Source organism: Suricata suricatta, chromosome 10 (assembly GCF_006229205.1).
Source record: "Suricata suricatta isolate VVHF042 chromosome 10, meerkat_22Aug2017_6uvM2_HiC, whole genome shotgun sequence".
Classification (NCBI taxonomy): Eukaryota; Metazoa; Chordata; class Mammalia; order Carnivora; family Herpestidae; genus Suricata; species Suricata suricatta.
Window position 1 is genome coordinate 34,764,762 of NC_043709.1, and position 12,376 is coordinate 34,777,137.

The 12,376-nt window shown below is 36.0% G+C and overlaps 1 protein-coding gene across 2 annotated transcripts in view; it reads right to left on the reverse strand.

The window, feature by feature from the left end:
- Window positions 1-12,376, reverse strand: part of TMTC2 (transmembrane O-mannosyltransferase targeting cadherins 2) — a 400,088-nt gene that overhangs the window by 200,512 nt on the left and 187,200 nt on the right. For both annotated transcript variants that reach the window (XM_029955395.1, XM_029955396.1), the window contains exon 3: window positions 8,581-9,409. In XM_029955395.1, the coding sequence (XP_029811255.1) occupies window positions 8,581-9,409 (829 nt within the window). The remainder of the gene's footprint in view (window positions 1-8,580; window positions 9,410-12,376) is intronic.

Genomic DNA, 12,376 nt, shown 5'->3' on the forward strand with positions numbered 1-12,376 from the left:
AACACTCACACAAATATGGACAACACCATTCAATCTTAACCACTAGGGTGCAAATGACTTGAAGTCAGCCTTGGAACATATTCAGATTATTCAAAAACAAAGTAGAGAAATGGATTGTATACCATATTCCACACCACCAAAGCGTACTTGTAAAATTCAGAGAGTAAGCCAACTGATGAAGTAAAAACAGATAATATATCAAAATATCAGAGACCTTCTGGTCTTTGCTGGTTGCTCATGATATATAATTTGAGAAATTTACTCCCTTTCCCTAAGAGAAGAAAGAAAAATGACTTCTCACATTTCTTCATGTTAGAAGCTCCCAGTTGCAATACACAGAGCCCCAAACATGATAAACCCATGAGCTTCCTCTCCCATCCAGGCGAAGAACTGCACTCACGGAAAAAGTGCACTGACATCTCAGTAATCTGTATTTGTCAAATGTGATGCTCAGCTGTTGTACTAAATATCTCATCCAGTTCCATCTCTCTAAACTTAAAATCCCTAGAAAGTTTTCTAATTAAAATGTATGTCTACACTCCTTCCAAAAAAGATATTAATGTTGATATTTTAATATAATATCCTGTGGCGTTTTACATAAAAGAACTGAATTACGTTGTTCAAGATGACTGAATGAATGTTCAGAGTGGCAGCTAGTATTATTGGGAATTAGAATCCTAAATGTAAGACACAATAAAGCCTCTAATATAGCTCTGCCTTCTGGAAGGTCTTTTTTTTTTCTTAATTTTTCTCTATTATTTAATCAAATTGGATTACAGTTTCTTACTTAGAAAATATTATTATCTTTTAAATCAAAACTTTTAATATGTTTTATCCTTATTTAATTTTTAGTAAGCTACTTAATACATATATTTCTGCTAGATCCACCTGGCTGGTAATAATATTCTAAAATAATATACAAATTTAATACTAATACACAAAGCTAAAATGAGGAGATTCCTAATTTAATACCTGTATGTAAAAATAGGGCTCACACTTTGTCTTGGCCATCTTCCGAACAGAATGATATATAAACATTCTCCTACAACCAGCCCTTTTTCAAAAATTATTATAGGACTTGGAACATCTCAGATTTTTCCATACTCTCCTGAGACCTAACTGAAATATTTAAATCCATGATCACCAGTGATGGGTAGATAGGGGTATGCATAATAAAATAAAACTAAAAAACATGTTCTGTTTGTCTTCTTAAAAACCTGCCGTATCTGTGACATTATCTGTAACTTCTTATTACAGCAGGAAACACATATATTTTATCCTTCTGTGATTTTTAACAGTCAAATACCTATAATTTCATTTTGTATTAGATAATGCTCAGATACATTGTCAGCTTACATGAGTAGCTTGGTTCTCTTTTGTTAAAAGAGAATTTAAAATTTCAAAAATACTAGTGTAAGACTAAACAAATGACTCTATGTTAAAAATAACTTCTAATACAGCTAACCTTTTCTTAATAGATGTCAGATCTGAAAGCCTTGCTCAGCCTTCCCATCCTTGTAGCACAATGTGTTCCTCTCCCCGTACAGAATGCATAAAAATGCTAGGTCAAAAAATAAAAATATTTGTTACTAGAATGTACTAGTTGGTAGGAAAGTTAAGAGGTCTAGAAACTGCTCTGAAGCAGGAATCCACGGTAACAGCTCTGAGGATGTCACTCGCTCGGCATCTGTGACGTTATGATGAACAAGGCCTTGGGCTTTAATCAGCTTTGAGTGAGAGTTCAAATTGCAGAAACCACATAAACTCAAGCCCCTGAAAGGAAACAGCCTAAAGAGATGACCTAGACAAAATCAAACAAATGAACAAAAGAAAGATCCCCCCCCCAAAAAAAACAAAACAGAAACAAAAACAAAAACAAAAAAAAAAACCCTCAGAGAAGGTATGTGTATTCTCTGTCAAAAATATCTGGACCAACAGAGAAGAGAATAAAAAACGCCCTGGGAATTCCTATACATAAACCCACATTCACAAAATTTGGGGCAACACAACATCTGTTGCTCAAATTCTCTCAAAGTAAAAATATGTTTGAAACTACAGTTGCAATAGAGATTTCCAAAAAGATAATGTGAGAACAGTATGCATAGCTTTGTGCAAATAAATTTGAATCTAGTTAAACTGAACAAAATCCAGGAAAAAATAATTACTGAAATCGATCCAGAAGTCAATCTTAAATGTTCTGAAAATCACGAAAGAAATGAAATCAGTAGAAGAAATTATGTCCACACGTAAACAAAATCTCAAGCTCAGCCAGGTTTGCAGGTAAATTCTGCCAATTATAAAAAACAAAAAGATAACTCTAGTTTTATATAAAATCTTTCCGCAAACACAAAAGTAGTAATATTCCAAAACTGATTCAGAAAGACTAATGGATTCTAAAACCAGAATATAATAGCACAAGATCAGAAATTGCCAATCTCATTCAGGAACATGTGTAAAAATCAAATTTAGAAGAATATAAAAATGATTAACACATTATAATTCCTGTGTTTACTCCATGAATGCAAAGTGGGTTCATTAGAAAATCTATTAATATAAATCATCAAATTAACAGATTGAGTAGGGAAAAATCTGTGTCATTATCAATATTAATTCCTAAAAACAAATCTTAAACTAGAAAATAAGAAGAGAACTCTACAGGTAAAAGCATCTACAGAAAAACCTGCAAAATACCCATATTAATGGTGAAATCCTAAAAACGTTCTTTTTTGAAGAAGAATGAGACAAAAAATCTGCTGTCATCACTTCTGTTTCACATTGTAATGAAGGTTCTAGCCTAAAATAAAAAAAATTAGATTAAAAAAAACCAAAACTGAAGTAAGAAGATGTATGGGGGAAGGTCTTCAAAGACACTGGTCAAATGTTTTAAGCTGTGAAATGGCTATTTGTGTGGGAGTATTCTTTAAACAGTAGATACATAAGCCACATGCATATATATATTTTTTTTTCTCATGATCTTTTCAGATACATTTAATAAAAGCAAAAATGTTAAGCATTTTAAGAATCAAACACACAAACTAATATGGAAATCAGAATAATTTAACTTCATACTTGTTTTAATCATATGCTAGTTTGAACTCCTTTGAAATATATCCACTGGTAAAATATATTCAATCTAAGGCAATGCTAATTTTAGGTTTGGGAGTTTCCAAAAGCCCAGAAAGATGCTAAAGGTTTTGTTATGGATAATTTTAAAGACAGGGAAAGCAGTGTGTCACCGGCTTCATATTGTGGTCGAGTGTTCTTTTCCAAACAACTGTACTTGCAGTCATCAGAGCCGGAACTAAAGGAAAGATTTATATGCCACTTCCATTCTTGGAGGCAAGGAAACCTGATGCTTTTGAACTTCTGTGATGACTGCATCCCAGCTAAAAAGGAACCATTGATCCCTTCTAAACTCAAATGTCTTAGACTGGCCTTAGTTTAACAATTTAACATATTTATTTTTTAAAATACTTTAGTTGAGCTAACGAGATATTTTCATTTTATTCTTGTCAATCCCATTATTTTGTATTTTAATTTTTTACTTAAGAAAGAAGAGATGGGCTGAGATGAAGCAACATAGAATCTTTCTACTCTGTGGAAGCCTGAATTAGCTTTGTCATATTTTTCTCTCAGTCAGCCTTTCCTGGTGCTTCTAGCTAGCTCTCTCCTATCACATCTCTCAGTTAAAAGTGAAAATCTGTATTTTACAGCTTTTAAACTCAGGCTACCCAGTCTTAGTAAAATGCTATACCAGTTGTCCTTCCTGACCTTACTGCTAAAGTTTATTTTTTATAAAATTTTGAACCTGTTTTGAAAAATTTTCATCTTACTTCAGAAGTAACAAAATAAACTATCTAAGAACTACGGGAACATTTACTATACAGTTTCAGTGCCAGCTGTGTAAATGCTAACAGTTCACCACAATTAAAGAAGACACCCAACTAGAGGTAAACAAAAACTCAGACCATAAAACCTACACTGAATTAGTCAAGTTTCACGTGACTTGAAGGTTTAGCTTTCACTTAAATTATGCATTGTTTCCTACATACAATGCTATTCCTTCTATACACTTGTTTCTTGAAATCAGAAACTATGTGAGGTTGAAATAGAACTACCAGTTTTACACAAATCCAAGAAGAAAGAAAAATTGTCAAACTCTGCATGGCTGCAACTATTTTCTCTGCTTTTCAATATCTAAATGGGCAGTATCTGTCATGTGCATAAGGAGGAATTGAATACAGAATGCTTGGGTAATCACCTTTAGAGTTTCAAATATGTGCATCATTAAATATATATCATTTATATCATTTCACATATTTACATTAGAAACAGACATTAAAATAAACTTTAGCTTTTGAACAAGTCTTCCTTGGATTAACCCTATTTAATAGTTCCTATTTTTTCAAGAAATTATTTTCAAACAGTTAAAAATAGTTACGTTCTTGAAAGGAAATCGATAGTTAATAAAACAACTCTTCTAAGAAATTACTTGACGTTTCTAATCTATAACTTTAAAAAAATTAAATGCCTTTTAGCATACCAGATATGCCACCTATATGCTATCATTCTGTTTTAAGTTTATGTGCTCACTGATCTGTTTCTGTGTAATAACTTTGCTAGTCTTGCGCTATGACCTTAATTAATAAGGAAGTTGGCAAGTAGTTGGTGTTAAGGAAGATGACGATGAGTTTGAGAATCTGGTAAATCATCCAAGGGGAAAAGTTCCATGTGGATATGAGGCCATGAAGAAAACACCTTAGAAATTCAATGACACATTTCCAACCCCCTACTATATACACCAGAAGTGTTCTAGAATCTACACAGAAAGGACAATAAAGGCAATCTTTGGACAGAACCGTGAAGTATGCATCAATTTAGGAAAGAGGCCATCCTGTAGAAGAGAGAGCTGTGGAAAATGAGAGAAAGAAAATGAAAATTGGGTAGTGCCTTCAAAGCCACAGTAGCAGATAGATGGCACCCAATTCTCCAGAGAGCCAAACATACAGGAACTTAGAGAAAGCCAGAGGCCAAGCAGAAGGGTGATCATACATGTAACCACTTTTAATGAATTAAAACTGCTTTTTATCAAGCAGATACTAATCAATATGGTTTATAAAATATACCGTTTTAAACACACACACATACATCACAAACACTTTCAAATATTATGTGCCTTGCTCATTAAATCAGTCATCAGAGAAAATTTCATCTTTCCTAAGCACAAAAATGCAAAGAGTCATTGTGAAATCAGCAAACTACAGTAATCAACTATGTCTAGTATTTTCCTGACATTATCAACCACATAATGAGACAGGACTTGTGGTTTACATAGTCCAAATCAGCTATCATTTCTCCGCCATCCAGATTTAAACCATAAATTAGCAGCACAGTCACTACGACAGGCTTCACCCATCATCATTTGCATCCAATCAGTTAATGACTGGCAGCTGTCTACAGGACCCATTACTGAAGGCAACAGCTTTAATGTATAATGCTTCATGAGGCTTAAAATCATATTCTGTTAAAGCACATGGTAGACTGAAGTACTCTAAAATTTGCAAAGGCTTTCAAAGGAGGGGGAAAAAACTCTAACTCAATGAAATAACTGTAATCTCAGACAACCTTAAAAAGGACTGGCTTTAATAGGTTTCTAATCTTTTGCTAGACTGAAATAACATAAAATATAATGAAAATTTACCTAAAGGAAGATTACTACCAGTGTCATAATAGCTAAGGAAGTAACCATAGCCAGCATTATTATTAACATGTTATAAATAGAAAAAAATAAAGGACCTAGTTTTGCCTTGTATCAAAATGGAAGCAAATGTCACGGAAGGCAAACATGGAATCCCAAACTACCTCTATTTCCAATTCTATCCCTCTTATTATGAAGTATATCTTAGTTCCTGGTCTATCGACAGTGTAATATTTTACACTTGCTTCTTCAATGCATATACATCATATCTCTAAAACTGATTATAAATTCTTTAGGGAGAAAGATTATGACTTTAACATTTATTTTCAATATATTCATTACCACATGCCTTTCCTTCTCTAACAGGCAAGAAAACAGAAGCACCAAGGTCAAGTTGAGAGGCTTTTAGTAATAATCCCATGAAAGATGATCGTGGCCTGGGCCATAGTGATAGTAGGGGAGGTGGTTAAAAAGTAGCCAAGTTCTGGACATATTTTTAAAGACAGAGCCAAGAAGAGTTGTAGACAGAATGGATGTCAGTGTTAAAGAAAAAGAGGAGGTATGGATGACTCTAAAGTAGTCATCAGAGCTGCTGGAAAAATGGAGTTCCATCAACTGAGATGGTAAAGGCTCTAAGTAAAACAGGGGTACAGGTGATGGTGGGGAGGTTGCAGGACAGGGAGAGATGGGGTAAAGGGCTAAGGAATTCAATTTTCAAAAAAATTTTTTTGAGAGAGTAGTGGGAGAAAGGGGCAGAGGTATAGAGAGAATCTTAAGCAGTCTCCACGCTCAGCATAGCCAGACACAGAGCTGACCAAATATACCTAGAAATGTATCTGGAAAGATCTAGGAATTTACAAAATGCTTTCCACCTATGCTGGGACAGGGACTGCTACTTATACTCTAGCATCTGAGTATCTGCCCTCCCCTTCTTCAAGACTCATGAAATTTGGCTGGATACTTGGCCTCTTAGAAATAAGATAACATTTCCCAGCCTTCCTTGCAGCTAGGTGTGGCCAATAGTCTGTGAGCAAACATGGTGTGTGTAATTTCCATGATACACTCTTATGGAGAATGGGTACACCCACCACTTGCTCTTTTCTCTCTCTTCCTGTTAGCTAAAGTGCTGATGTGATAATGAGCCATCTTGGACCATGTGGACAGGCTGACACTACCGAGATGGCAAGAGAACAAAAGAGAAGGAGCCCGGATCCTGAAAACCCGTGGCGCCATCTTATCAGCTCTGGGCTGCATATACTCAGATTGGTAAATGAAAAAATAAAGTTTCTATCTTAGTTAACTCACTGTTGGCTCCTTGTTACAGTAGTTTAACCTGAAACCTAACCAATAAACTTCATAAACCCTCAGAACCACCCTGTGATGAAATTAACACTGGTCTGTGTTTTTTTACTTTTCATTCCTTACAATGTATCAGGTTTTAAACAGCAGGAAAATAAGCTGGCAACATAGCCTTGCTTTATATACTTTCATCTACCAGTGAAGAAAAACCAGCTGCAAAGCATTCTGTGAGAACTGATTGCAACATTTTTTATAGCAAGAATTGAGTTTATGCATTCACTAAACTGTGCAGCATTCACTACCTACAAAAGCCACATGGAAAAGATTTGTTTCCACAAGAACCAAGGAATTCTTTGCTATACACTAGCTCAATTTTAATGTTTCGACTCCCATTAAAATCCCTGCAATCTATTAAATATTGCAAGTACCACAATTAACTTCCTTGGCTTAAAGAAATGAGTAGCTGTTTGCTGAACCCTTGACTTAATTGGGAATCCGATAAGGATCGCAGAGTTGCTTCCGGGGAATCTAGATCTTTGGATATATATTGCAATATCCATCAGTAGATCACTCCATACATTTGGAACAGCTTTACACTTTCAGTATTTGAACAGTGGTACAGAGCTGTGTTGGAAAAAGTAGAAAAAGCCCAGTTCAAATGCTATTCAGCGACCATAATTTAAAAGATAAGTAACATATAAAATGGTTTATGAAGAAGAGAACTAGTTGGCACTATTTACTATGATATATTTCTGCACTTAAAGGTGCACTTGTTTTCATTTAATTGCTCTCTGACTTCTATCATTTTATTGCCTACGCCGGAGAAATCACTCTAACGGCTTTTGAATACTCACTTATGCTTTAGGGGAGACTTTCTATTCTGGCTATAGATTCTGTGATTTGCTAAAATAGTTTTCTAAGTCAAAACCAATAATGAAATATATGATCAATCTTATTGTATAGTGAAGTTTATTTCCCTAAGGGACTTAAGACCTCTTCAGTAAGAATGTGCTAATAACTGCTTGGCAACATCCAGGTTACTTAGCCTCTTGGCAAGGCTAAGGGTGACTCACACTTGTACGCGCGCACACTGACACCTAGAGACACAATTCCAAGATTCAGAGGGAGCCTTACCTCCAAATCTTTTAAAGATGCCAATGCAAGTCTTATGCTATTTCCTCAGACGATGTTTGGAAAACAGGAACGTTAAAATATACTCAAGAGCGACAGCCCAACTTTCATTACATGATGAAAGAGATGATGTCTAGATAAGTATTTAAAATACAGAAACCAAGCATTTTTTCTAAATTCTTATGACAGTCAATACTTTTACACAAGCTTTCTAATTCCTCTGGACAAATGTAGTCCAGAACATAAGGAAATACTTCCCTATTCCAAATACGTAATTCTGGATACGTGTCCTAATTGGCTGTCCTGCTCATCTCCTCAAAAAATGAAACGAAAGATATGGGCATTGTAAAAGGACCTCTTCCTCCTATTACTGTGTTTTATGGCAAGAAGCAAGGATACAAAAAGGCACAGTGAGTAAACTGTCCAGGCAAAAGTATAAAATAAAATATTACCTTTAGCTGGGTTTACTTTTATCCCTGACCTATACAGCATTTCCTCATTCTGCCAGTCTCCATTCCTGATTGCAGTCTTGAGTCCATAGAAAACAATTAATGTGGCTGTAGCATAAAAAATCAAGCTCTTGAGAAACCGCTTTTGGACTTTGACATAAAGGGCTCTGGCACCCACGGTAATGAGGAGGCAGAAGCCCATACTAGGAATATACAATACTCGCTCTGCAATGACAAAGCCCACATAGAAAAACAGGTTCGTGGCAGGAACAAAGGGTATTATTAACAAAGATAAAGAAAGAACAACAATGTTCTCGGTAGAAGGAAGTTGTGTTCTCTGTGATGCATTATCTTTAATGCCATTTTCTACTTTGGATGCAAAGCTGGGCTTAATCTCTGAGTTCCGGAACTCCACATCTGAATGGCAGCTATGTCCATTTGCATTCTGCTTGCCATTTGTTACAAATTTCCCATTGCATTCTCTTTCCACGCTTGGGCTCTTCAAGCCATAGTAGGCAAGGAGGAGGAGTCCAACATAGAAGGCCACAGTGTGTAGGTTTCTCCAATCACAAATCGTTTTGAGCAGAGGCACAGCATCCATTGACCAATCAAAACTGAGTGTATCTGGGCATAGCAACAGCCAGAGGTTCTTGGTTGGCAAGTAGAAGAAAGTGAGCGTCCGAGCCAAAAGGCTATCCGAATCGGCGGCTGGGTTGTCAGAGTTGGAAAAGCTTGGTGGCTTGTTTCCCATCCAGTATAATCGGGCACCCAAAAGGGAACTCCCCCAGAAAGTTAACATACTAATGCTGAGGAAAAGAGACAAGTTCTTCCTCTGAAACCAAAAGAGAAGGGGAAAAAAATAAGACCATCAGCAATACAGCATGGGAACACAACATATAGAGATGAAAAGACATGTTGAAGTAGACAGTAAAAACCACATTAGGTCTTAAATACATGACTTTATTTCCATCTCCTTTTAAACAAGCTTAGGGTAAATTTAACCTGAAAAACAATGGACTGTGGAAGCTTACTTTGTATGTAACTTTTGATGAGCATTTTTTCTTCTTGTTCTAAAATACCAATTACCAAAGCTTCACTTTCTTGACCTCTATAAAATGGGTTGATCCCTCTCAGAACTCGCGTCGGGTTAAATTGAGCCTGCAACGTAAAAGTACCTAGCACTGTGCATGAGATACAGAAGACATCTAATAAGTATCTTCTTTCACTTTATGTTTAGATTCTAAGGAAAACAAAGAGCAAGCAAGGCTCAGAATATGGAGTATGGCAAGATTCTGCTTGGCTCAAGGGAATAATGGCATTTAGCCATGTCTATGCCAGTCCTCATTTCACGGTCTTGAATTTTCTTACAGAATTTATAAGCCAGGCTTTCACCTGCTACCCCATGCTGTCACTGACATCAGTGACATCAAACATTTAATAACACTGCTCACGAATTCCATATTTCTCACATCGATGACAACTTTTTAAAAATAAAATGACTTCGATAATGTGCTTCCTTATGTCAAGAGAAAGATAGAAAATTACAAAAGAAAGGCCAAAGGGCATTCCTTCTAATGAGAATTTTCTGGCAAAGTCTTTCAACCTGAGTGAGAATTTAGTGATCTCAAACAATCTAAGTCCTGAAGAGGCAAGGGGAAGGGGGAGGGATGGATACTATATCCCAATTTTAATGATTCCTTGGAAATGTGATACCTTACTGCACACACTGACACTGTATATAATTATACATTAATGACGTTTAGGATGGTGCTTGGAAACTTAAGGATGTGCCAAATATTTAGTTTAAAAAACAACCCACAGTGGCCCCTGGGTGGCTCAGTCCGTTAAGCTTCTGACTTCGGCTCAGGTTATTATCTCACAGTTCATGAGTTTGAGCCCCACAGTTAATGAGTTTGAGCTTCAGAGCCTGGAGCCCACTTAGGATTCTGCGTCTCCTTTTTTCTCTGCCCGTCCCCCCCTCACTCTCTAGCTCTCTCTCTCACTCAAAAATATACAAACATTAAAAAAATTTAAAAACAACACATAAAAAAGCACAAATATAAATGGGACTACATCAAACTAAAACATAAAAAACAAAATACAAAATAAAACAAAACACAAAACAACAACAAAAATCCCCCCACAACACTTCTGTACAGCAAAGGAAGCCATCAACACAATAAAAAGGCAACCTGAAGATTTGCAAATCATGTCTGATAAGGGATTAATATCCAAAACATATTAGGATCTCATATGAGAAAAGAAGAAGAAATAATCTGATTAAAAGTTGACATAGGATCAAAATAGACATTTTTTCTAGGGAAGACAGAGATATCAACAGATACATGAAAAGGTACTTAACATTCATTGGTCATCAGGGAAATTTAAACCAAAACTATAATGCAATCTTGCCTCACACCTGTTAGAATGGCTATTCTCAAAATGACAAGAAATAATAAGTGTTGGCAAGGATGTGGAGAAAAACACCACTTTTGCAGAGCTGGTGGGAATGTAAATTAGTACAGCAACGATGGAAAACATTGTGGAGGTTCCTCAAAAATTAACATTAGAACTACCAGATGATCCAGAAATCCCACTTCAGGTATTTTTCCAAAAAAAACCCCAAAATCACTCTCTCAAAAAAGTATCTTTTCCCCTACATTTATTGCAGGATTATTTATAACAGCCAAGACATGGAAACATCACAAGTATCCAAAGACAAGTGAAGGATAACAAAAATGTGCTATATATATTCGATGGAGTACTATTTTCCCATAAAAAAGGAGGTGGCCAGGGTGTTCAGTTGTGGAGTGTCCAACTCTTGATTTCGACTCAGGTCATGATCTTTCTGTTCATGGGATTGAGCCCCACATGGGGCTCTGAGCTGACAGGAGTAAACCCGTTTGGGATTCTCTCTCTCTCTGCCTCTCTCTGCCCTTCCCAGGTCATGCTTACTCACTTGCTCTCTCTCTCTCTCTCTCAAAATAAATAAATAAGATTTAAAAAAGAGAAGAAGGAAATCTTGCCATTTGCAACAACATGGATGGATCTTGAGGACATTATGATGTTAAGTGAAATAAGTCAGCTGGAGAAAGACAAATACTGTATGATCTCACTTAACCTTAAAAACCAAAAACCCCAAATGCACAGAGAAAGAAAATCAATTGGTGGTTGCCAGAGGCAGGGATGGGAGAGTTGTCAAAAGTAGGTCATGGTGAAGGTGGTCAAAGGTACAAACTTCCAGTTATAAGATTAAAAAGTTCTAGAGTTGTCATGTACATCATGGTGACTATAATTAACAAAACTGTACTGCATATTTGACAGCTGCTAAGAGAACAGATCTTAAAAGTTATCACAAGGAAAAAAATTTGTGTGTGGTGACAGATGTTAACTTACTGTGGTGATCATGTGCCAAATCATATGTGGTACATCTAAAACTAATACAATGTAAACATCAATTATACCTCCATTTTTAAAAGTCTACAGTATGTTAAGCATCTAAAACTTCTATTAAACCAGTCTCTGTGTATTACATACAATTGCCACTGGATTCTCTTCCTCAGACTCCTTCTCTTTCACTCCCCCTTCAACTGCTGGAAGCCACAGAACTGGTCATGGACCATCTGCTCCATCTCTCGTGTTAACCTAATGAACTTAGACAAAGGTCCGTAATTTTTAAAAATATTAGTACATGCTAATGATTCCACCTTAACCTTCCTTCATCTCCAAAGTCATTTATTCAATTGTCTGTTGGGCACATTCACATAGGTACTTCGAAATCAAAATACCTAACATAGAA